General features: G+C 40.4%; 1 protein-coding gene across 4 annotated transcripts in view; it reads right to left on the reverse strand.

Annotated features, from left to right (window-relative positions):
* phtf1 (putative homeodomain transcription factor 1) overlaps positions 1 to 27,007 on the reverse strand; it is a 47,024-nt gene that overhangs the window by 14,086 nt on the left and 5,931 nt on the right. For 3 of the 4 annotated variants that reach the window (XM_008110052.2, XM_008110051.3, XM_062979696.1), the window contains 7 exons: positions 19,233 to 19,302; positions 18,934 to 19,092; positions 16,477 to 16,642; positions 15,702 to 15,842; positions 14,340 to 14,481; positions 3,652 to 3,831; positions 522 to 596 (listed from right to left, as the gene is read on the reverse strand). In XM_008110052.2, the coding sequence (XP_008108259.1) occupies positions 522 to 596; positions 3,652 to 3,831; positions 14,340 to 14,481; positions 15,702 to 15,842; positions 16,477 to 16,642; positions 18,934 to 19,092; positions 19,233 to 19,302 (933 nt within the window). The remainder of the gene's footprint in view (positions 1 to 521; positions 597 to 3,651; positions 3,832 to 14,339; positions 14,482 to 15,701; positions 15,843 to 16,476; positions 16,643 to 18,933; positions 19,093 to 19,232; positions 19,303 to 27,007) is intronic. The other variant, XM_008110053.3, reaches the window with a different exon arrangement.

Genomic DNA, 27,007 nt, shown 5'->3' on the forward strand with positions numbered 1-27,007 from the left:
CATGAACCAGGGAAAATACAATGTACTCATAATGAAGGTTATGATAACAGCAACCAAGTGTTACTAACAATATCCCGGGAAAAGACTACAGAAGCAATCTTCCCAATTGTATAACTGTGGTTCAAAGCAACTCTTGCCTCTATTTCACACTTTCTAGTAATTGCATGTTTTCTAAATTATCTTACTGATCCAGTAAAAGTGAAATATATAATGTGGGAATCTGGAGTATGGTAAAAGGCAGCTTTCAGGCCACACGCTCACCTTAAAAGTTAATCTATTCAGCAAAACTGGTGTGTAGACATTAGTAGTAGAGACTATGAAATTCATGAGCTTTCCGTAAGTCAATAGGTGACTTGAAGGTATGCGCATACACCCACTTTATAAAAAGGTGTCAGCAAAGCAATTACTTTCTCACTGAAAGATGAAGAAGATCCCAGATTTCAAAAGGGCAAAAATGCGATCAGCTGTACCAGAACTTTCATTTAACATAATTTACTGTAATAATCTTTAATTTTGAATACCTCATGAAGCACTGTTTCCTGTTCTGATTCGGCTATGCTGTCAGAATCTTGCATAGATTTCACAACTTCCTTGACCTGCCTCAGACAACAACAACAAAAAAGCAACTGGAAAACATTCAAATGTGCAAAACCTTGACATAAAATGTGTTGTATTACAAGAAGGATAGTAACTTTACAATGAGTCATAGATCAAGGCTCAAACCTTCTTTATATATCATTAAGATACTATAAGACAAACACAAACAAAAAATGCCATCTATCCTGTAACCTTTTTATAATATATTTCCAAACACCTCATTGATTTCAAATTAGGTTCTATCATCATTTGTCTGCACATAAAGTCTTGATAAATTGCTGATATTTAGTATTGTAAAACAGACAAGTAAGCAGCCATACCCTTCCACCCAACACACCCCAACCTGATTTCTCAGGGCAATAGGATCAAAGCCTAGTCATACTTGGGTGAAGAATGATAAATAGCAGGTATCTCCAGGCAGTTTTGAAGGAACCATGACTGAGGCATAGAAGCCCACTGCAACCATCGAGAGATGACAGTTGTGATTCAGATGAATCAATTATCTGACTAAGGCAGCTTCCTATGTTCCTATCAGCAACCAACTCTCATCTATCGAGATCCTTATGTTCTTTTTATTTTCCTACTTCTCTTGCAAATTATTCAAGGAAAAGAATATATGGAAAGTATTTTCTTCTAAATGGTTTTCCAGTATAGCCATTCGCTCTGGCCAGAAGCAACCTAATTTTCCTTCAAAAAATAGATTTTAGAGACATGGCATTTCTAGCAATCCCATCATAGATAATGTTCCTCTGAACTTCCACAGGTATATAAACTCCACTTGCTTGACTAACATCATCTTCCGAATCTGCCAGCCACAGATGTAGGTGAAACGTCAGGAGAAAATGCTGCTAGAATATTGCCATACAGCCGGAAGCCACACAACATTTAGTTTAATTTTAATCATTTTCTTGATATTTCTCTTTATGTCCAAAATTCTTATTTTCTATATCTATATATATAAAAGAGTGATGGCATCAGGGCAGTGGACAAAACAACAAAACTACAGGCCCCCCAACCTCGAAATTTGACAACACAATCCATCATTCACGGCTCTAGGTTGATACAACAAAAAGAAAAGAAAAATAAAGTCCTAATTAGAGGGAGAGGAATAATAGTTTTTATCCAATTGCTGCCAGTTTGAAGGTTAAGCTCTGCCCACTTGGTATCCTAGCAACCTACTCAGCCCAGGGCACAGGCACAGTTAGGCCTCACTTAGGCCTCTTCCACAGATTATCAGATTTTAACTGGATTATATGGTAGTGTAGACTCAAGGCCCTTCCACACAGCTATATAACCCATTTAGAATCTTATATTATCTGCTTTGAACTGGATTATCTTGACTCCACACTGCCATATAATCCACTTCAGTATGCATACTAAACATAAAGACAACCATACAACAGACATTCAATACCACCACTACCTCAACAATTTCTCACCAACACCACCAGACAAGCCACAGCAACGCGTGGCCGGGCACAGCTAGTTCTTTATATAAACTTTTTGGGGAATCCACAGATCTTTCTCAATCCCTTATATAGCAGTTACACCTTTTCTTTTAAGTTAAATCTGTTTGCTCTGCCTTCATTTTCACAATGAAGACAACAGACAGAAAGCAAAATATAAAGCTGGTTTTATTTGCTTTTGCGCAAGAACAGGAAGAAATTGAAAGATTCCAGAGAGTTAAAGCAGAGATGACATAATAAATGCAAGATGTTGTAAATTCTGAAAGTTAAGCTGAGAAATTAATGAAGCGAGAATGCAATGAACACAAGGCAGGACAGACTAAGGGAGAGAAGGGGAGTCAATGGAAATAACAGAAAGCATGTGATTCCTGCCCTGGAAATTGGCATATGAGGATATTACCCTGTGCCTCACATTATTACAAACTTGCTGTTATCTAGAAATAAAAAAGTTGGCATCCTCTTTATCCTGTACTCTGTTCTCAGACTTCTTTTTAGTGGGTTAAATCCAACATCAGTACTATCAACACAGATACAACAAAATGAATGTAACACTGATTTTAAATAGTCTACTTTAGGTACTTTGGTTGTAGCCCTATGTCTGCACTGTATTCTATCTAGAAAACAAACATAATTATATTAAATATTATCAAAAGAATTTGCTTTAAATTCTTGCCAATTCCAAATTGCCACAATTCAGTTTGTTCCAGGTACCACTAATTATTGCAGGAGTATCCAGGCTTTTTAACATTATCATTTCATTAACCAACTTAACCAAATGGCAATTTCATTTATCAGAGATCATTTGTTTCACCGTATGCTATTTACACTTCCTCATCAAATATATTGAAATTAATTGAGCAGATCAGCAAACATATAAACAGTAAGCAAACAGTTAAACATACATTTACTTGTTGATAAACAAGGGTTGTTTTATTTATGCAAATTTACAAGGAAGAAAGACAAGATTGGGACATACTTATTACATATAAAACTACATGTAGAGCATTTCTTAATTAACTAGATATGATTAATAATACTAAATTCCTTCTATAAGAAGTAGTCCATCTACACAAAGTCAGTATAAATGCATTAAATTAGTAAGTACATAATATGCATGTATAAAACTACACAGATGATTCCTTACTAAACGAGACATGATAACAAGAAATATTCTTTATAATTTTATATGATGCATTCTGTATAAATTCTGTTTGCAATGTCAGATATTGAGAAACAAAGTGAAGTGTGGAAATCAAGCCTCGGAAGAGATTTGGAGTAAACTGCTAAGGGAGTGAGGCCTCTAACTCCATGGCCAAAGCCACTCTCTAAACATCAGAAGACAAATCCTACTGCATTTTGAAAAAAGAGAGAGACACAGTGAGACTACCAGTGTGCAGACAATTAGGGGTAAAACACTAGGGACTAAAATACGTTTGAGGTGACACCATTACATTCAATGACAAAACTTAAACACCCTCTCCTCTTACTGATTCTGAGTAAAAGTGACATCCCAGTTGTGTCTGAGGGAGAAAGGAGTAATGCCCTCTGCAAGACAAACACTCTGACAATAAATCATACACTTGCATACCTGTGATACTGCCTGGTTGATGGGAACAGACTCAGATCCAACAGAAGACATCCTGATCTGATTTTCATTGACATTCGGTGCACTGTCCACACATCTGCGCAGCAGAACTCTCTGGCTCACTGAATCGGCTTCCTCCTCACTTGACAGTTCATCGGAGATGCCAGGGCATCTGGTACTAATCTGAAAGAACAACAGTCAGAATGAAAGCTGTTCAGCATCTAGCAGATGGAACCATCCATATTCATACAATATGTTTTCACTATAGTGAACAATCAGTAGAAAATCACTTTGTATCAGTAAAAGCAAAATAAAATACCAAAAGAGCATCTCATGGGTGTACTGAAAAATAAACACTAGAAAGCTTTACAGTTTCAGCAATAATAGTAAAAAAAAACTTGCAGTGTTAAGTGAACCTTTTCCAGAGCAGCAAAGCTTTCTTGGGATTGTTAAACTTCTTGATTGTCAAGCAAATGTTATGAAGACCTGTCCTACACTTTTTTTTACATGAAACAAGAGGTTGTCACTTGCAGTGATTGATCCTTCTAGGAAGACTGAAGGAGCATTCCACAACAAGCAGGAGGCCTAAAATTCCAATTTTTTTAAGATCACGGACTCTCAGCTCTGCCTCAATATAGAAAGAAGTATAAACAGAAGAAGGTGGTGGTTGATTGGTTGTTTCTTTGGAGCCTTTGGATGGAGGTGACTGCTCCTTCAAGCCTTACTAGAGTGCCAACCTTTCATTCCAAGGCTGGCTGAAGGGGCAATCCGCAACAAGTGGTAAATATACTTAAATTTCACCTCAAAGACAGTAATGGCTGCTTTCTTCTTTCATTATTTCTTGTAGAACAGACCTATCAAAAGCTGCCTGACTTGACTTAAACCTGTCTACTTTAAAATGTCTAATAAAAGGATATGACTTCTTCAATCCAGCATCATTACACATACAGTATCTTCTAATGATGACAACCCTGTAAGTACTGTAGTAATCCTCATAGATCTTGTAAAATGTGCATATAGACCTGCTGGGTCTTTGGAGGTTTCACATAATCACAGCACAAGAATATGCAACTTTTTATCCACCTAGACAGCATCTGTTTCAATCTATATATATAAAAGAGTGATGGCATCAGGGCAGCGGACAAAACAACAAAACTACAGGCCCCCCAACCTCGAAATTTGACAACACAACCCATCATTCATGGCTCTAGGTTGATACAACAAAAAGAAAAGAAAAATAAAGTCCTAATTACAGGGAGAGGAATAATAGTTTTTATCCAATTGCTGCCAGTTTGAAGGCTAAGCTCCGCCCACTTGGTCTCCTAGCAACCTACTCAGTCCAGGGGACAGGCAGTTAGGCCTCACTTATGCCTCTTCCACAGATTATCAGATTTTAACTGGATTATATGGCAGTGTAGACTCAAGGCCCTTCCACACAGCTATATAACCCATTTAGAATCTTATATTATCTGCTTTGAACTGGATTATCTTGACTCCACACTGCCATATAATCCACTTCAGTGTGCATACTAAACATAAAGACAACCATACAACAGACATTCAATACCACCACCACCTCAACAATTTCTCACCAACACTACCAGACAACGCCACAGCAACGCGTGGCCGGGCACAGCTAGTGTCTTATAACCTAACATCCTCAGAAGGAAGGACGCAAGTAATGCCTCAGTTTGACAAATGGCTTTGGTTCTCTGCTAGGAAACCTTGGCTTGTCTCCTAACATTCAGAGACTACCACCTCTTTTCAAGAGGAAGAACTGGATTTAGAAATATATTTTCTCCATATAATTTTTATTGCAAAGATATGAGGAATGGGGAAGGTTACAAGAGTGAGTATAGAACAGGGACATTTTTAACATCTTACATCTTCATCTTCTTCCATTGTTATCCAATACAAAAAAAGTTTCTATGATTTTAAAAAAGAACATTTCTTTTCTAATCTAAAACAGAAGGATAGAAAAGTGGGTATACAATGTTTTGAAACAAAGGGGATAGAAAAGATGAGAAATAGAACAAGAAAGCCCTAACTAATGCTTCCTACCCTGTCTCTGCTGTCTTCTTCATAATCAAAAAATCTGTCTTTGTGTCATAAATCTTATTATCTCTGGTATATTTTGAAATATTGTAACTGAGACTTTGTTGCCAGAGATTTGGAAACAAAAGATGGATCTAATCTAATGCTAACAATTCATCTTTTTTCAAATTTGCAGAAAGTTGGATTCAGTGATAATGATGGGACAGTAATTCCAAAACCCTTTTCACTGAAGTTATAACTGAAAATACAACTTTCAAAGATAACGGCCCCAAGGAAGCCTCCTTATATGTTTCAAATGGTGGTTTCATTAATATATTCAGTATCAAATTTCAGATTGGAAATTTATGAACTGTTGGTTGTCCTTGAAGGTTTGCCTCTCTTTTAACGTAGGTGAACTGAAAGAAATTTTCCTTTTATTATTAAAACTTAGGATAGGACAACTATGTCCCTTTTTTAAGTATTTGGTATCAGTTCTTTTGCTATGCCATCTCGAAGAAAGGCTATTATTTCATTTATTTGTGCATTACCAGAAATTATTGAATTATGTAAGCATCACTTCTGGAATGACTTCCTACTTGGTTCAAAAGTGCATTGAGTTGACTAGCCCCTTGATGCCAAATTGTTTTTGTCATTAACTCTGAATATCCTTGCTTCAGCAAGCCTCTCCTCTCAACCTCTATGTAGCCAGTTGTAACCAATGAAGATCTGAATGACAGACTGGACACTGCCTCAAGAGTGATATTTGAGGCAGACACTATGTTTTTCCACTATCATGTTTTTCAGATGAGAAAACCATGGTGTGCATGGTCAATGGGGAGCAACCACACAACCTGTATTCCTTGTACCCTTATTTTCTTGAGGACTTTTTGGATTATTGGCATAGGAGGAAAGGCATATAGAAGACTAAGCTAGGTCACCACTAGAACATGGTGGCCTTCTTTTATATTCCCATGTATTGAAATAAATCTGAAAATAAATTTGAAATTGCCTCCAGAGGCAATAAATCCATAACATCTTTGTAATCCACTGAAAACCTGTTGGTTTAGACTCCGTTCTCCATGCATGATCTTGTGCCTGCTTAGGAAAATATCAATCAAAAAATCAAAACTTTATTTGTATCTCGCCCCCTCTCCCCATGGGGATTCAGGGAGGCTAATTAATAATAATAATAATAATTACTATTATTATTATTTATATGTCACTTTATCTCCCCCAAAGGGGACTCAAAGCGACCTAACATAAAAACATCAGCATAACCATTTAAAATATACAAATATTAAAACAGGATTAAATATAAACAGTATTAAAAATTCCCAGTTAAAAATCATGAAAACAAATTCAAAGTTAAAAACCATAGCATCCCCTGAATTATCTTACCAATTAGGAGCCCCCGTGGCGTAGTGGATTAAAGCCTTGTGACTTGACGGTTCAGTTGCTGATCTGAAAGCTGCCAGGTTCAAATCCCACCCGGGGAAGAGCACGGATGAGCTCCCTCTATCAGCTCCAGCTCCATGCGAGGACATGAGAGAAGCCTCCCACAAGGATGATAAAATCATCAAAACATCCGGGCATCCCCTGGACAACGTCCTTGCAGATGGCCAATTCTCTCACACCAGAAGCGACTTTCTCAAGTCGCTCCTGACATGAAAAAAAAAAATCTTGCCAATTCAAAAATCCTTTCAAAATTCTCTCAGATCATTTAAAATTTTTCACAATTCTTTTATCTGCTGCTGAGAACATTAATTCCTTTGGTTTGAAAGATGTGCCTTCACTGATTTGTTGTCTGCATTGACTTGCAAATTGTGATGCCGTCAATGGTGTTTAACCTCAACCTCACTGCTCTAATTTCTAAAAGACTGGAGCTGAGTCCCTTCTCCAACTCCAGCCATTCTCCCTGAACAGCCTGGTAACAAAAGTGAGTCCCCCATCTTAATACAGTAGAGTCTCACTTATCCAACACTCACTTATCCAACGTTCTGGATTATCCAACACATTTTTGTAGTCAATGTTTTCAATATATCATGATATTTTGGTGCTAAATTCATAAATACAGTAATTACTACATAGCATTACTGTGTATTGAACTACTTTTTCTGTCAAATTTATCGTATAACATGATGTTTTGGTGCTTAATTTGTAAAATCATAATCTAATTTGACATTTAATAGGCTTTTCCTTAATCCCTCCTTATTATCCAACATATTCGCTTATCCAACATTCTGCCGGCCCGTTTATGTTGGATAAGTGAGACTCTACTGTATGTTCATATTCATTGTAAGTATTATTTCCTCTGTTGTCCAAAAGAACTGTCCCTTTCTAGCATTTTCCTGACTATCCACCATCACAAATCTTTCTACATCTTGTTCAGTAAAAGTCAAACTGTAATGGCATTTTCTTAATATGTTCTTCTGATGAGGTCTTAGGAATATCTGCAATACTCTGATATGAAACTGAGCTCAAGGCACTATTTGGATTGCCGATATCAACATTCCTAATATCTGTGCCAGAGACATTAAATCTGTTGCAATCTCCTGAAGCAACTCTGACACTGCAATTTTTATTTTCTCCTCACTTTCCTTTTGAGAGAAAAATATCATTTTTGTGCATTTATTTCTGCTCCTATATACATCAATGCTTGAAAGTGGCTCTTTTAAAAATTTATTAAAAACCTATAGTCTTGCAGACATAGTATTGTCAAGAGATCTGATTTGGCCTTCCTTTTGCTCCAAGTATTCACCAAAATGTCATGCAAGTATGGGAACTGATGAATTCTCTGCTGCTTTAGATAAGCTATTAACGTCACGAACACTTTGAGGAATATCCTGGGAGCTGAAGCTAACACAACTGAGAGAATCCTGAACAAAATGATGCTGGTTCTATCAGAAACTTCCTGCAAACTGGATACACCAGAACATGCAAAAAAAGCCCCTTTACTGAAAAGAGATAGTCTCCCAGTTCTAAATGTGCTAAGGTAGTCCGCAAAGTCTCTATCTTGGATTTGCAATATTGCACAAATCCATTGAGGTACTTCAAATCTAGAGCTTTGCCTATTTTGCTCATTTTGCACAACAGAGATATATGCTGAGATATGATCCGACTCTTAATATTTGTTAAACACACAACATTCCAGCCCTTGCAAACAATGAAGCAATGCCTTGATGAACAATGCTACAGCCTCAGGTGCACTTCTAAATACAGCATTGAAGTTTTTCTTAAAAACTAGGATACAAGCAAGACTATCAACCAATGGCATTGAAAAGTGGTCCATAAAATCTTTTCAAACATGAGCATAATTTCTGCTCTAACAACAAACTTTTTAGAATTTATAGAAGTCTCCCATTCCATCTCAATCAAATCCTCAAACATTCTGACACTGAGATCTGAATTAATTAAGGTAACATTTTCTGAATTCTAGCAGCCAATTTAGTATGGGAATTTTGTCTGAATCCAGTCTTAAGGTTATCAGAACATCCTTAAGAAGATTTTTAAATTGATCCACATCAAATAGTCTGGATTAACCATACTCTTTAGTTGATGCTGAGTCTGAGGAATCATCATTGCCCTCATCTGAGACTATTGAGACTTCCTCATACTTGCAACTGGAAACTAACTAATCATGTTCTTCACTTGTGTTTGCCGTGATCAGAACATCCCTGCTCTGAACCTGTGAGCGAATCAGTTGGCCTTGCCCTGATTCCTGCAACCTAATGGAATATACAGCCTCTGAAATATAGCCATGAGATGAATGCATCCTATTATTTAAGTTATTAAAACTCAAAGGATTTGCAGTGTGACAGCACGCTGGGGGAAGGGAAGGCTATTGTGTCTGGCTACCCAAGCGGCGATCGGTATACCCTTTTATTATACCTCAAACCTTAAAGTAAACACTCTTGAAGCTGGCTCAGATAACCAAAAATATGTTTATTGAACACAGGAAATGGGAATTTTAGGCAGGATTCTTGAATATTGAATGAGAAACATATAATAGAAAGTAGAGACTGTAGATGTCAAAGGTCAGACGCCAACTGAGAGCAAAATATAGTTTATTTAAGTAATAACTCAAAAACAGCTCAGTAAATTATCAAGAGGCTTAAAACACTTAATCTTCAGTGTTATTAAGCAGTCAAAACAGAAAAAAACGCCAAAAACATGAACTGGCTTATAATCCAGATTAACCAGAGATATAATCCAGATTTAACATAAAGTACTTGAACTCAGCCCCAAAGGCACAAAACGGGCTTAAAATGGCAAAACAAACAAAGGTAAATTGCTACGAAGCCCCAAAAACTTCCCCCAAACCCAGAAGTACAGCAAAAACCCAAACCGGGCTAAAAGCTCTTAGCTGTAAGCGGCACAAACAAAACTGGAAAACGCTGAGGAATTAGCAGCAAGCCGCTGCAGAGTCGAAAACCAGGCCAGGAGCTAAAGGAGCGTAGCGTTGCAGCAGAGTCAAGCCGGTCCGGAGTCAGGATAAGGAAACAGCATCAAGGTTGGGAATGAAGCCAGCAGTCAGCAACAGTAGTCAGCTACGGAGATGAGAACGAAGACAAGCCGAGTTTGGGAGCGAAGAGGTAAGCCAAGTCGAGATTCAGTCCAAGGTCCAAAGGGTGAAGTCGTCACAAGAAGGTCCACGTCATGGGATGGCACAAAAAGCCAAGACAACGAAGGCGAACAGCAGATCTGTTGCAAAGTTCCAAGCCAGTCTTCAGAATCACGTACAGGAAACCCAATGGCGCCCAGCAACACCTTGCCACACGCAAAGAATAGTGGCCAAAAATCTCCAATTTATTTAGGTTTCCTTGGGCGTCCAAACTTCCAACGCCCTAGGATCAGGCATCCCAAACTCCTCATCAGAATCAACATCATCCTGCCCACACCCAACTCTGTCCACACCTGTGGAACTACCCTCATTCCTCCAGGCAGACCATGTGGGATCTGCTTCTGAAGATACCCAAACCTCTCCAGCATCCACAGCATCCATGGACCCAGATTCCCCCCCCCCCCCAAGACCCTCCGGAGCCCATGCCCAATCTATGCCAACTTCCTCTGTCACTACCGGTTCCTCAGCATCCATTTCCACCTCAAGATCCCCTCCCAAGTCCCCACATGAATCCTTCTCGGAAGACTCCCCATCAAATCTCCCTGATTCTCTTCCTGTGTAAATCTTCCAGCGAGCCCTCCTCGCAAGGGTTCTTCCTTCCTCTCCTGATCCCTCCATTATCACTCACAGCCTCAGAAGACCCATTCACAACAGCAGATTGAGTTTAATTACACAGAAATAGACCTTTTGCTGTATTAGAAACAATATGAGGTAAAATCACTGAAAATATAAAGAAATAAAACTATATTGGTTGAGAATGAAGGCTATAAAGACTATATGAGATAAGCACACAAGCTATGAGGAAACTATAAGGTAAGGTAGGTACTAGGCTGTGAGGTGAGGCAAGTACCAGCTATGAGGTGAAAGCCTTCTATGATGTAAGCACAAGCAATGGTGGTATATGCTATAGGCTATAATGGTAACTATAAGCTAAGATATCTTTGAGGTAAGTACTAGCTATGGTGTTAAGTACCTAAAGCTATGAGGAAACTATAAGGTAAGTACTGGCTATGAAGAAACTATAAGGTGAATACAAGCCTATGAGGTAAACTATGAGCTATGCTCTTGTAAGTACTTTGGGCTATAATAACTATGTGGTAATTACGTGATATGACTTGCCTGTTTTGGTTTGCCAGGCCAAAAGGAACCCAGACAATTCTTTTGACCTAACTCTTAAGAAGCTTTGCTCTGGAATCCAAAAGGAGGGGGGAAAGCCTTTAGAGACTAGCTCACAGGCTGAACCATCTTATCCAAACCTACAGGGGAGTCCCAAGCTCCACCCCCAAAACAAGAGCCAATGGAACATTCCACCCAAGAACAGCAAAGCAGGAAATAAGCAATGGAGAGAAACCCAGTAAGACATCACATGCAGCATTTTGAAAATTACATTATGGTTACATCCAGGCTTAAATCTCACTAATCACCATGTCTTTCACTAATGCTCTCACTGCAAATAAACTGCATTGGAAAGACTGTGTTGCTGCACCAGCTTCATCATGACAGAATCTAAAATCCTGAGTCTGAAATTGATTTTCAGCATACATTAAAGTAAGAAATGGCTCTAAACACTTATCTTGCAGCTAGCATTTAAAGTGCTTATTTTTTCCTGTTGAAAGGCTTGCAGTTTGCAACTGTTTCGCTGGATTTACTCTAAAATAGACTTACCCTGGAATAGATTTAGATCACATTTCCAAATTGCTTTTACTGGATGATATAAAAATGTTATTAAACACCATTTCTGCCTCTGTTTTTGTGATTTTCCTTTGTGTTGACCATCTGAACCTTTCCTGAACCTTGAACATTTCTCTCATATTTGACCAGCATGCCCACAGTCTTGGTGGTGACGTTTAAACTCACTTCATCCACTGCCAACATTTTCTTTCTGTCGGAAGGCATTAGGGAGTCCTTCCTGTCACCCTCAATATGCTGCATTTTTCTTTTTATTTGATAAATCTGAAGCCATGTTCAAAATCTTATAGCAAAGGTCAGAGCAATACTTCAAATTGGTTTTGGAAAGATTAAGAGAAAGAGAGGAGGAAAAAACATCGACGGTCTAGCAAGAAAAATTAAACTGAGTGAGAGCAGAAATTCAACAGAATTGGAATTTGGGTGTCTTGCCTCAATGTGTTCACACGAGGGAATAATAAAATAATAATAATAAATATTTATTTATACCCCTCCACTATCTCCCCGAAGGGAATCAGAGCAGCTCACAGAAGCACTTCAAGAACCATATATAAACAACAATACATAAGTATATACACAGTGACATTAGTATAAAAACAACAACGCACATAAAATCCCAGCTAATACAATGTAAAAATTGTAACAATTATAAAAAATTTCTAAAACGCAGTAGAACCTGCAAGTAAAGCTGGCTATCTACAGTAACAAAATGCGAAGTGACACAATCCACGTGCTCTTTCAGACAACATAAGATTCCATATTCCTTTATTTAAGGATCAAGAACAAGTGTACTGTGGCATAGTGTGAGCTTTTTTGACTGAACTTAATTCACAGCTGGTCTAAAGGACAAAATATGTTTGTCACCCTAAACCTGTCTACATGACCAAATGAGACAGGATGGAAGTGAATGGACTCCCATCCACATGACGCACAGGGCCCATTCGTCCTAGTGCCCGCCAAGGTCACTTAATGTGGCATTGTTCCACATTTTTAAAAGTTGCAGGATGCTCCAGAGTCTCAGGTTGCCTGCACTTTGGGGAAGAGTAAACAGTTAGGCCAGTTCATACTTTGAACCAGCCACAACTGTTCAAATGACCATTCCACTATCCGTAACCTCAGGCAGCCTAAGGACAAGGGACTGCACATCTTTCCCCTCTTATCCTCAGCTTAGCAATGACCACTGGGTGTGAAATTGCTAAGGATCATTACTTGTTGTATCTGCTGATGCTGACCAAGTGCTAGAGCGATCAGAGAAAGGAGGGGGGGAGCAAATCCTCCTTTTCCTCTCCCCTCTCCTGCTTCACTCTAGCCAGCATCAATGGATGGCAAAGTGATGACCATCACCAATTTTGTGCCCGCTGGTTGCTACTAAGATGAGGACAAGAGGAGCCAGATAAGGGTGGTGGTCCCAGAGTGCCAAACCAGGTTCAGTGCTGCTGGGCCAAGGGGTTCAACTGCCAGGCTGGTTCATTGCCATTCAGCTGGCCATGCAGATTCCCACAGCACTGATCCGGAGCACTCCATTCCAGATCAGCTCCAAAGTATGTAGCCGATGTAGATGGGCCCCACATGAAGAAAAAATAGGGTAAAAAAAGATAACCACAACAATAGTAACACTGTATTTCTCCAAGTGTAAGACATCATTGATTGTAACATATGGTTAATCACTATTGTAATATTCCAAAGTGCTGGATCATTTAATACCCTCCTAATTGATAATACTGACCAACACAATTCTTCTACATCCAACGTTAGACCTGTTTCTGGGTATATCTGACCTGCTGATTTCAAAAATGGCCCCAGCTGCCCCCTATCAACTCTAGTTTTTTAGATACAGAACATACACTATGTATCAGTTGCTATCTGCTCACCCATAGAAAATCATAATAACCATATCTAAGAAATTACAGCTGATGTAGTCTATCAAATTAAATTTTCTGAATCAGCACCCCAAATAACCCCAGGAACAAGCCTAAAAACCAAAACATCAAGAAAAAGTCATTTCTGTTAGGCTGCGTAATGAAAACAATACCACTAACATATAAGAGGTGAGGAAAACTTCAATATGAACTCTCAGTATGAAACATGGGGACAAATTAATAATTTTATTTATTTATTTATTTATTTTATATACCTTTCTTCTCCCCCAGGGGAACCCAGAGCAATCATGTGTATGGTTAATGATCTTTGTGTAGCTTTTAACCATCATTTTCTATGTGTTTTAGTAATGCATACAAAACCTATTTTATTCCACACGTTACTGAATTTAAGGATGGGCAAGGGATTGGGTTCATAGAAAATACACCCAACATTTCCATTTGATGAACCAAAAATCAAGCCCAGAGCTTACCGGGTTTTTTTCTACACTTAATACTGTTCCAGACTCCTTTGTCCATTGCAAACCATGCTCAGATTTGGAAATCCTCCGCTTAATGCTAGTGCTATGTTCTGTCTCTGCCCCTTTATCAGCTACTCGTTTCCCTCTTTTCATCCTAAGGAGAAAATATAAAAGATTATATTTGTTCATACTTCTAAAGAAATGGGTGAGAGCATACATAATTCTCTAGGGAAATGAGTAGATGCTTTGTAGCAAATAGCAAATTTATCTGTCTCACCACCTCCTCCACAGCTTCTTTATTTCTTTTCTTTATCACAATTAGTATTTTGCCATTGTTTAATTCTTCTTCTATCAATTTCTCATCCTTCTGTGAATTCTCCATCCTAATTCTTTAAAGGTATTTTGTTTCACATATGTGGATGTTTAAATTCACATCTAACTGAATTGTAGCTGGCTTAAAGGAATTTTAAAAACATATGTGGAGATGCAGGAACTGACAATTACAATTGAAAAGACTTTAGATTTTAGAACTCCCACAATGTACGCTGGCACAATCAGGAAATAATCTAAATGTGGTGGATTGCTCCTCTGGGCCATCCAGAAAACAATTCTACACCTGCTTATTGTTTGTTTGTTTGTTTGTTAAATCCTGAGCAAAAGTAGAGGAAGAAAGGCACATATAATTGCATCAAGAAAACACATACTAGAAAGTAAATTTGCAGAAGACAAATAAGCGAAACAGAATGATTCCTCTGCCAAACTGACTTTATCAGAGGCTTCTGAAGCTTTTGATGAACTGGACTAAAGTCCACAACAGTTTATGTTAGGGATTTCTTTTTTTGTATGAATCTTGAAGGTGATACAGAATTGTTCTATGTATTTTATGCTGAATGCCTTTAAAAACCTATTGTGAGAGAATAAGGAATAACATTGTTCACACCTCCTAAATACACGTTGTCTATTCTCTCCATAACAGCACAGAAAAACAAGGCAAGGACAACCTTGTCCAGAGGTAAATCAGACTGCTGTGGTATAGCTGCGAGAACGCTGCACTCTAAAGAGGAAGATACACATTTCACTTCCTGCTCAGCAATAAGACTTCTTGGTAGGCCCTGCAACTTTCACAGCCAGAGCCTAATCTGCTTCACAGAGTTGCTGCTGTATTAAAGGGGGAAACATTTCTACTGCCCTGAACTACTTGAAAGGAGGATAGGGGGGGAATCCAAACTGAATCAGGACTGAAAAAGTTAAGAGTTTAGCAATATGCAAGAGACTCTTGGCAATCTTTTGCTTTGATGCAATCTCATGCAATAGCATAATATGTAGTTAACCTGTAATTATGACCCCCAAATCAATCAAAATTACCAACCATACCCTTCCCTGCTCCTTCTGCGCAACACCGAGCCAAAGAAGCTGCTGCTTCGTGATGATAACTCTGGGGACTCCTCTTCTCTGATCATTTTGTCAACAGAAGAAGTAGAGCTCCCATCACCTCCTGCAAATTTGCGCATTTTTCTACATTAAGAAAAAATCCAGAAATAAATCACTGCCTGATAAACCATAGGCAGTTCATCATAGTCTATTCCTTGACACACAATAATAACAACAAATTTTATTTCTTACCTGCTGCTCCTCACAGCTCAAGGTGGGGCACCACACAGTCAAAACCCATCAACATAAATACTAACAACAATATATATATATATATATATATATATATACACACACACACACACACACACATTAATATATCAAAACATTAATACTGTATATCAAACACACCACATATATCAAAACTGCTTCTAATAAAAAAGGAGAGGAATACACTCCCCTTTACATTTTAACAGTCATTGTTTCACCGGCAAAATATCAGATATCTCTCAGCAAGAGTTCATGTCACCATATTATGTTAAAAAAAAATCAAGAGTGCAAAGAAATGATGACAAACATAAGAAAGAAAGAACTCTTCGATCTCTAGAAAGATTCTTAGGGAAAATTAGCATTAAAAGGGTAACTCTAGACACAACTCCAACTTTATGATAACATTAAAGTAATTTTAAGTTGTATATGACCATATGTTTCAATAAGTACCTAAATATAGAGAAATCCACCCAGCCTTTCCCTAAGGTTATCGACATTTTTCTCTCACCTCCTTCTTCTGCCAATACTGCTCCCATTGATTCCTGAGGGCTTAGTTAACTGAGTAGATACTATTTGACAGTGTACAGTTCCCATCAGTAGCATAAGGCACAATGGTCCAATAATTTCACTTGCACTCACAACTGGCATTATGTAGTACAACACAATTGCTACAACTGCAAAAGAAAAAAAATAAGTGGTCTAGCAGGTAACATTTTATTTGAAAAATACAGAATATAATTCCTCTTTGATAATGCTGGGATACATGTTGTATTTCACTGGATAACAGTCACACTTTCTTCTTTTTTGTGTAAAAAGAAGGGGTATGGCTATTACATAGTGGCCACTATTATGCGATGAATTATATATATGAGAAGAGAGGAGGTAGTGTAAGAGTAAATACAGTTTAGCTATAATTACATTCCCCTCCTATCATCTGTGACTAGTCAATTCTGTACCACATTATAGTTTTGGGCTTGAATGTCATTTGCACTACATTTATGAACAATAATAGGACTGAAAATATTCAGAGCCAGGCCTTCAGCAAAAACTACTCTGGAGTTTAATATGCATCTATTTCTCTAGAACAGCAAAAACAGCTTTTTGAAAAGACTAAAAAGTGCAAAAGCTTGGATTTTGAGCAAAGAAGCAATATTTCAGTACTTCATACTGTGGCATTGGATTGTAAAATCTCTAACATATGGTTAATTGGAGAAAGTTATAATTATTGATTTGATAAAAGCCTCTTGTACATTTTACAAGAATATTGGCTTTTGCTTTTTATTTAAAAAATTAACAGTACATCAATACAAATCTGAAAGGTTTGTTATCAGTTATCTGTCAAATGAGTATTTCAGGATACTGATTTTCTATTGAAACAATACCGTAAGTATTGTTTCTGTAGCATTCAAAGACTAAAACTCTGGTGTTAAAATATGCTGATGATATGCCATGCTGCATACAGCACACGTTATGCAAAATATATGTTAAAAGAGGTTGAAATTTATCTATTTTATTTATGTATTAAATTAAATTCACTTTATCATAAATTATAGTGTTTATGTATTTATTCAAAATATTTTCATACAACTGGTTCAAATAAAGGCAATTTACATACTAATACTGATTTTAAAATGATTTCCATTCATATAAAAACATCATTTAAAATTTAGCCGAATAAACATCTAATAAATTTAATTTTAAAAATCTAGAAACAACCCAATCATAATGTTAGATTAATATTCCTTTAAATCTATTGATGATATTCCAAATCATCCACATAGTAGTGAAGGAACATGTTGGACCTGACAATTTAAATCTTTTTCCAATCAATTTGCTACATAGTTTGGGTCCAGGTTACCTACAGGATCGCTTTCTTCCATACAATCCTCCCTGCTCACTTAGGCCCTCTTGGGGGAGGCTATTCCAGCCTGAACCCAACTGGTGACCATCACCCAGAGGACCTTTTCATCGGCCACCCCAAAACTGTGGAACAACCTTCCAGAAGAGCTCTGACAGCTAAATCTGATGTCGGTGTATAAGACACAAGTGAAGACCTATCTCTTCCGGCAGGCCTACCCAGATAGTTTTAATGATGAATTTTAAACTTGCATGTTATGTTATGTTTAATATCTGTTTTGTGTATTTTAATATGTGTTTTGTGGAAATACGTTTTAATATGTCTTTTTAAAAATGTTTTTAGGTGAATGTGTGTTTTACAATGTTGTAACTCACCTTGAGCCATAAGGAGAGGCAGAAAGGAAATACATATTATTATTATTATTATTATTATTATTATTATTATTATTATTATTATTATATCTACATTTTACACTGAAAAAGATCAGATCAAAACTCCCTGGAAATAAAACAAAATTAACTTTAAAATGTTTTTGTTTATAGTAAGTGGAATCCCTGAATACAGCCTAATAGAAAGAGAAACTAGTCAAAAAGTACTTTTATGAAATAGATTCTCTATTGAATTTAGAAATTCATTCCAATTCCTAGTTTTCACTATGACTGATAACTGAGCAAAATTGTACATTTTCAACAAATCACTTCCACAATTAGATTGCGAAAAATAAGGACTAAGATTCTAAGATCATTTCATATTTATTTATACCACATAATAATAAGACTTCTCTAAATGTCAATCACAACTGTAATTCTCAGTAGCTAATACACAGTGGATGATTCCTCTCAATGTAACTGGCTATTATTTATTTACGTATGTATTTCTATCCTGCTTTTTTCCATGGGTGGGATTTTGTTCCCATAGGTGGCTAAAATGGTGCCTGCACACGCTCCAGCTGTTTGCACCTCCAACTCCAAGAATTCCTGGCCACTGAAGAAGATGGCTAGGGCTTCTGGGAGTTGGAGGCACAAACAGCTGGAGGGCCACAGTTTGAAGATGCCTGTTTTACAATAACACCCATCATTTTCCATTATAATTGTGATCCCAACTCACCTTGTAAGAGGTAGAGCATAAGCAGCCATGTAAAAATGCGCCAAGAGGTGACTTGAATCCACCATTGACTGAAGAGGGGAAAGAACACAACCCTAACAAGGCCCTTTCTCGTAAGTGATGTCCATGGGATTTCAGGTTTAGCTTTAGCAAATGTGGAACCTAGAGAGGATGAATGATTAACGTTGGCAGGAATGATAAGAAATTGATTTGGTACTATTTTCCCCAATAAGTCAGAACATGTTTTAAAAATACGAACCGGAGCTGACAAATTGAAAGGCTGTCATTCACAGTGAGCTTACCTCTGATTAAATCAACATCTATCAAGTCAGGTTGGATGTGACCTATCTTTTTGGGTTTATTCTTAAAGCCCTATAAATATAATAACAGAAAATTAGTAGGTTTTGTAGTAAATATAATAGGCAGTGAGCTTGCATGTTTTCAGTTCTGCTCTTCTGAACAAGCAGAATGCTTGACAACTATTTATACATATTCCTAGGCTATAGCTAGACAGAGCCAGGGGGGCATTTTTCACTTGTATGTGTGTATTCTCAGTATCCATAAACATAGCAACAAAGGCAACATCGTCTCTAAGTTACAAACATCTGACTTACAAACAACTCGTCGTTAAGAACGGGGGGTGGGTGGGTGAGATAACAGGAAGTGAGAGAAATCTATCCCTAGGAAGGGAAATTCACTCCTGAAAGAGTTATCATGAAGAAAAGGTGTCTCCACTGAAGCTTTATCCACAATCCTTGTTCCACAACAAGACAAATCTTCCAAAATCCAATTCTCACAGGGACAGAAAATGAGGTGAAATCTTCTGAATAGGGATACAGACAGTAAAACAAACACCACAGGGATGTTCATCTTTCCTCATGTTATCCAAAGAATGTGTGTGTGTGTGTTGTGTGTATGTATGTATATGTGTATGTGTATATAGAGTCTCACTTATCCAGGATAAATGGGCCAGCAGAACATTGGATAAGCGAAAATCTTGGATAATAAGGAGGGATTAAGAAAAAAGCCTATTGAACATAGAATTACATTATGATTTTACAAATTAAGCACTAAAACATCATGTTTTACAAGAAATTGACAGAAAAAGCAGTTTAATACACAGTAATGTTATGAAGTAATTACTGTATTTACGAATTTAGCACCAAAACATTACAACGTTTACTACAAAAACAATGACTACTAAAAGGCAGACTGCCTTGGATAATACAGAACCTTGGATAAGTGTATATATGTATGTATGTATGTATGTATGTATATACACACATACACACACACACACACGTACATATATATGGAGTTACTTTAAAAATGTATCTGTTCCAACTTACATACAAATTCAACTTAAGAACAAACCTACAGAACCTATCTAGTTCATAACTCGGGGACTGCCTGTATACAGTCAAGAGATTTTAAACAGATATTAGGCCTCTATCACCTTTTTTAAAAGCTCTCATTTCATGGGATGGCATCCTTTACTGTCATTCTACTGACACCACTGTTCTTCGTGGTGTCTGTGAAATCGCACATCTGGTAGTAATCCCTGTGCATGTGCAGCAGCTCGGAACCTATAGCAAGCTCTCTCCCTTTAAGGCTATGGCCCCACCCTTCCTCCCCTGAGGGAATATAAGGAACAGGTGGGGATATAGCCCCAGTTCCTTTTTTTCCGCCCGTGCAAAGGCAGTGTTAGGAAACAGCTCTCTTCACTGATTAGTTTGTTTCATTGGCTAAGACCTAGGACTGTTATTGACAACTCTTTTGGCTAAACCTCTACAACTTACCTTTGGATTTAACTCAGACTGGTGACCATTCTTGTTTGCTTGTGGCCCTGACCTGGACTCTCAGACGACTCTAAGGCAGGTATGTCTTCTGCACCCTTTAAAAAGTGCAGCTCCTGTGGGGGAAAGTTAGCTGACTCAGATGGCCACTCAAAGTGTCTTCTGTGTTTGGGGGAGGCTCACTCTACTAACGCTTGTGATATTTGTAAAGGCTTCACCGCCTAGGTCAGGAAGAACCGCCAAGCACGGCTTTATGAGAAGGCCCTTCTTCCTGCTGCTTCTCCAGAACACTGCGCGGCGTCTGAGCTGCCACTGCCACCATTACACGCCGCTCCTCCTTCTCCTCTCTCTGCAGCCTCGGCAGTGTTGGCACCCTCTGTGATGCCACGCAAATACCGCCACTCGAAGTCGCCCCGCTTGCCAACTTTGACCAGGGGCCACTCCAAGGAGAAGCAGAGCAAGGCAGACGCTGCGGGAGCCCAGGCAGCAAAGCGTGTGCCGGAGGAGGCAGCACAGGAGGAGTGCATGGGGGTGGCCAAAGCATGTCCCAGTGACGCCCCATTTACAGGCTGAGGGACTGGGGCATGGGGCTAGCGAGTTCGATTTTGCCGATGTGGAACTATCGCTTCCGCAACACTTTGAGAGTGCTCGGGACCAACACTCCCTTTCTCCATCCTCCATGATACCGAGGCTGCCATATGGATCCAGGTCAGGTTTCCCAGGAGCAGCATCTTATTCTTCCTTTGTGTCTTCTCGGTACCAACCCTCCCATGGCTTCCAAACTCCTCCTCGGTACCATTACCAGGAGTCGAATCCAAGGCATGACATGGGCCATCATACTCATCGTCAACTGCAGCCCTTGCCCTTAAGAGTATGTGTACCATTCTCCTGGTGGAAGGGGATATTACTTTGGGCCTCCACAGGATTCGGCCCCTCAGGCCAATCCACTCTCAAAGCCTAAGAAACCTTTGGCTTCTGCTCATGCTCCAGAGCATACCATCACGACTCCAGCGGCTGCGTCCCCTCATTAGTCAGACGATATGCCTATTTCATCTTATGCCATGCCACATGTGGAGGGTTCTAAGGATGACCCTGATCCTCCTTCTAAGGAAGACACCTCATCCTTCTCTGCCTTGATGGTTCGCCTTACCCAGGCTTTGGATCTCCCAACATCCACAGAACTAGATGTTGTGAAAGACCCTCTTTTCTCATCTGATCAATGTGCCTCCTCCTTCAACCTTGCCAGCACTCCCTTACCTTGTCAAACTTGCTCGGTCCCCAGATCTGTCCCCTGGATCAGTACCACCAGTGGATAAGCGGTATGACTCTATGTATAAAGTGGACCTCAAGGTGGCACAGTGGATTGCAAGACCACCGAAACCCAATTCGGTAGTGGTTGACATCCACCAAGGGAAGAATACAAAGAAAATCTTCCCTACTCCACCAGGCAAGGATGGGGAAAAGATGGAGGCATTTGGCAAAAAGATCCATACAGGTGGTGGCTTTGTAGCACGTCTTGCACATTATGGAGACTACATGGCTGCCTATCAAGAATTCCTGTGGGGAAAGTTGCCACCATATTTTGATCTGCTCCCACTGGACCAACAAGCCCTGCCTAGGGCATATCAGCAAGAGGCCCTCCTTTTGGCGAGGGCGCAAAAGGATATGGCCAAACAGACAGCAGATACTGTGGGTCGCTTCTTTGCAATGGCCACTACCATATGCCGTCATGCTTGGCTGCGTTACTTCCTCACTTTCCGACACTGGGAAGATACTTGCTGAAGAGTTGCTGTGGAAGGATGACACGCTGTTCAATCCTGATACAGATTCCAACTTAAAAACGAAGCAGGAGACCCGTCAGGCAGCTCAGAAGTACAGCTTCTCCACGCAGTCCTCTTCTCAATCCAAGCCTCGCTGGCAGCCACCTCCAGCTAGCTCTCGCCGATCTTATACCAGCCAGCGGTCATTCCCACGGTCTCATTCACCTGCTTCGAACAGACAATCCCAATCGGGGAAGCCTCAGCAAGGTGGAAAGGGCAAGTTTCGGTCTAAGTCGCCGCGGTGGTTTTAGCACTGTATCCTCTGCCTCTTCTCAAAGTACAACCCCCTGGCACGAGCACTCACCAGTGACGGTTCCATCTTTTGTTCCTTCACTTCCTACCTTGCCTCCAACTGCATCTTTACAATCAACCCCTTTTGTTTACTTTGGTGCTCGACTGCCGCCTTTTCTGCCCAAAATGGCATTCTATTACGACTGACTCTTTGGTTCTTGATATAGTCAACAGAGGCTATGTCATCGAGTTTAAGTCCCCCCAAGAGTTGGTCATATCCGTGCTACTCCTGTATCTCAGGTGCTGCTGGAAGAGGTCTCTACTTTGTTACAAAAGGGAGCGATTGTCCCTTTGCACCCTTCTTTGTTTTCCAAAGCATTTTTCCAGATATTTTCTGGAAAGAAAGATGGGGGTCAACGCCCCATATTAGACCTTAGAGCCCTCAACAGATATATTCGAGCTCGCCATTTCAGCACTGAGCTGCTGAAATTGTGAACCAAAAGGTCCCAGGTTCAAATCCCGGGAGCGGAATGAACGTCCACTGTTAGCCCCAGCTCCTGCCAACCTAGCAGTTTGAAAACATGCAAGTGTGAGTAGATCAATAGGTATCGCTCCAGTGGGAAGGTAATGGCGCTCCATGCAGTCACGCCGGCCACATGACCTTGGAGGTGTCTAGGAACAACGCCGGCTCTTTGGCTTAGAAATTGAGATGAGCACCAACCCCCAGAGTCGGTCACGACTGGACTTAATGTGAGAGGAAACCTTTACCTTTACCCTACCCCTGTTTCTACTATACCTCCTCTCCTTCCTCATGGGGCGTAGTTTGCCACCATTGACCTCAAGGATGCGTACTTCCATATTGCCATCGCATCCCAGCACCATCCTTACCTCTCCTTCATGATAGGCAATCAGGCTTTTTGCTTTATGGTCCTTCCCTTTGGGATCTCTACTGCACCATGGGTGTTCACAAAATGTATGGCGGTGGTGGCGGTACACCTTCGGCTCCTGGGAATCACAGTGTACCCCTACGTTGATGATTGGCTTTTGATCGATCATACTTGTGAGCAGCTTCTAGAAAATATAAGTACAATGTTGCCTCTCCTCAAGGATCTGGGACTCATCGTGAATCAGACGAAATCGCACCTGCAGCCCATTCAGCGTATTCGTTTAATCGAGGCAATGCTGGACTCGAAAGTCTCCAGAACCTACCTTCTGGAAGACGGTTACCAGGCTCTCCACTCAATGCTGCTCCACACCCTATGCAAGCAAAGGGTGCAGGCCAGTCACATCCAATCATTACTCGGCCATATGGCCTCTACAACGTTTGTCACCTCACTGGCACGGCTCAAACTGAGACCTCTTCAATCCTGGTTTCTACAGGTCTTCCATCCACTGCAGCACAATCCTCACAAGGTCTTCAACGTCCTGCGGGAAGTCAGAGCGTCCCTGCACTGGTGGCTCTGCCGCTCCAATGTATGCAGCGGCATAGCCTTCCGCCCACGTCAGACAACAGTACAGCTCACAACCGATGCCTCCCTGCACGGCTGGGGAGCCCACTCCAGGTCACACAGGGACGCTGGTCACCACAAGAAGCCACCAACCACATAAATTGGCTGGAGCTGTTGGCAGTGTTCAAAGACCTCAAGGCATTCGAACCTTCTCTGCAAGGCCAAGTGGTCCAGGTCCTGACAGACAATACCAACGTGGCCTGGTATACCAACAAACAGGGAGGGACCCGCTCCCGCTCGCTCCTTCGCCTCACCTTGGACATATGGGAATGGTGGATTCTCAGAAACATTTACCTGACAGCTATATACCTGCCCAGAGAAGAAAACACTCTAGCCAACCAGCTCAGTCACCATCTGCCAGTAAATCACGATTGGTTACTACACCCCAACGAGACCTCCCGCCTGTTTCGCAGATGGTGAAATCCCACAATCGACGTGTTCGCAACTCCGGAGAATGCAAAATGCGACTTCTATTGTGCCAGGCTTCCCTGAGGATCTTGTCTTGGAGATGCCTTCTAGTACACATGGCACGGCCCTCTCCTCTTCATGTTTCCACCTATCCCTCTTTCCCCAAGGTAGTGGCAAAGATACACACAGACGATGCGGATTGCATCCTCATCGCCCCTTGGTGGCCTCGCCAGCAATGGTTCGCTCTTCTCCTCTCCATGTAGCCAGACCTCCTGTCATCCCGCTTGGGGCGAATGCTCCATCCAGACCTTTGCCAGTGGCAGCTGACTGTATGGTGCATCAGGCCCTGCAACTATCAACAGCTGTGACTGCCATTCTTGATGCAGCCCATCATGACTCCATGAAGTCTTCATATGCCGCCAAGTGGAAACGCTTTACCACCTTTGTGCAGCAGTGCAATGTGGATTCTCTATCCGCCCCGACACCACTGCTCTTGGACTTCCTCACATCTCTTGTGGCAGGTGGGCTAGCCTATTCCTCCATGAAATGTTATTTAGCAGCCATATCAGTTTATCAGAAGAGAGTCAATCTTCCATCATGCTTCCGAGATCCACTCATCCAACTTTTCTTGCAGGGCTACAAAAACATCCGCCCACAAGTTTGGCCTCCGCCACCAGCATGGCAGCTGGACCTTGTCCTCTCAGCTCTGCAGCGTCCACTGTTTGAACTGCTACACTCCACTGAACTACTTAATCTGTCATGGAAAACCGCATTCTTGGTTGCGATTACATCGGCCCACAGGGCAGGTGAGTTGTGGGCTCTTCGTGCAGATAAACCCTACATAAGATTCCATGCAGCTAAAGTTGTCCTATGCACTGACATCAGTTTTCTTCCCAAAGTGTCTACGCTTTTTCATATGTCTCACGACATTGTCTTACCTGCTTTTTTAGCTAATCCCTCCACGGATTTAGAGTGTGCTCTTCACTAGCTTGATGTGCAAAGAGCCCTTGCCTTCTACTCGGATAGGACAGCGTCCATCAGGAAGTCTCCAAGACTTTTCTTACAGTACAGGACAGACAGGGCAAGCCTCCCCGTTTCCTCCCAGCGACTCTCAGCCTAGATTAAGGCTATGATACCTCTCGCTTACCAGTTGGCTGGGAAGAATTCTCCAGCCACCATTAAAGGCCACAAGGGCCACAGCGTCATCAGTAGCCTACATGAGTGGCAAACCACTCGAGGACGTCTGCAGTGCAGCGACCAGGGCTACACCCTTGACGTTTGCTGCCCACTACAAGCTTGATGTCCTTTCCAAGTGACAAGCTGTGTTTGGACATGACGCCCACCAGCCAAGGTACGTAGCTTGTTAGTCTACCATATGTGCGATTTCACAGACACCATGAAGGAGAAAGAATGGTTGCTTACCTGTAACTGTGTTTCTTCAAGTGGTGATCTGTGAAATCCACACATCCCCACCCATCCTCCCCACTGACTGTCATGCTTCAGGGACTCTGCCTATGCATGGCGGAGGAACTGGGGCTATATCCCCACCTGTTCCTTATATTCCCTCAGGGGAGGAAGGGTGGGGCCATAGCCTTAAAGGGAGAGAGCTTGCTATAGGTTCCGAGCTGCTGCACATGCACAGGAATTACTACCATATGTGCGATTTCACAGATCACTACTTGAAGAAACACGGTTACAGGTAAGCAACCATTATTTTCTGTCAGTTGAACTGTGATAGAAAATCTCCTTCATCTCAACCGGTGATAATGCCAGTAAAACATGCTCTAGAGCAGGACTTCTTATACTTTTCCCCCTCATGACCCCTAAAACATGAGAAATGTTTGTAAGAATCTAGGTATATGGGTATGTAAAATATAAAAGCCAAACATTTACTAGAAATAAAACAAAATGTGCAAGGCTTGCTGAACAGCATTACCCTTTTCATGGAGTACAGCTGAAGCATTTTCTGCAGAGTCACCTGCAAATACTGCTTGTTGTTGCTAACAGATTTTAATGTTGCCAATTTTTTTGTGATCCCAACATGAAGTTGCGGGGACCCCATCTGGGCTCGAGAGCCATAGTTTAAAAGTAAATAATTGCTGGCACATAAGATATGTCATTATTAGATCCCATTTGGATTTCATGACCCAAGGAGCAACTGTTAGTCACTAAAAATAGATGATCTATCAAAGAAGCAAGTCAAATATAATACATAGATTTTATTAGCCTTTTTGGATGAGCATTTACGGTTAGAGAATACACAGTTAAAAGGTAAAGGTTGTCCCCTGATACTAAGTCCAGTCGTGTCTGACTC

The sequence above is a fragment of the Anolis carolinensis genome, chromosome 4 (assembly GCF_035594765.1).
Source record: "Anolis carolinensis isolate JA03-04 chromosome 4, rAnoCar3.1.pri, whole genome shotgun sequence".
Lineage (NCBI taxonomy): Eukaryota > Metazoa > Chordata > Lepidosauria > Squamata > Dactyloidae > Anolis > Anolis carolinensis.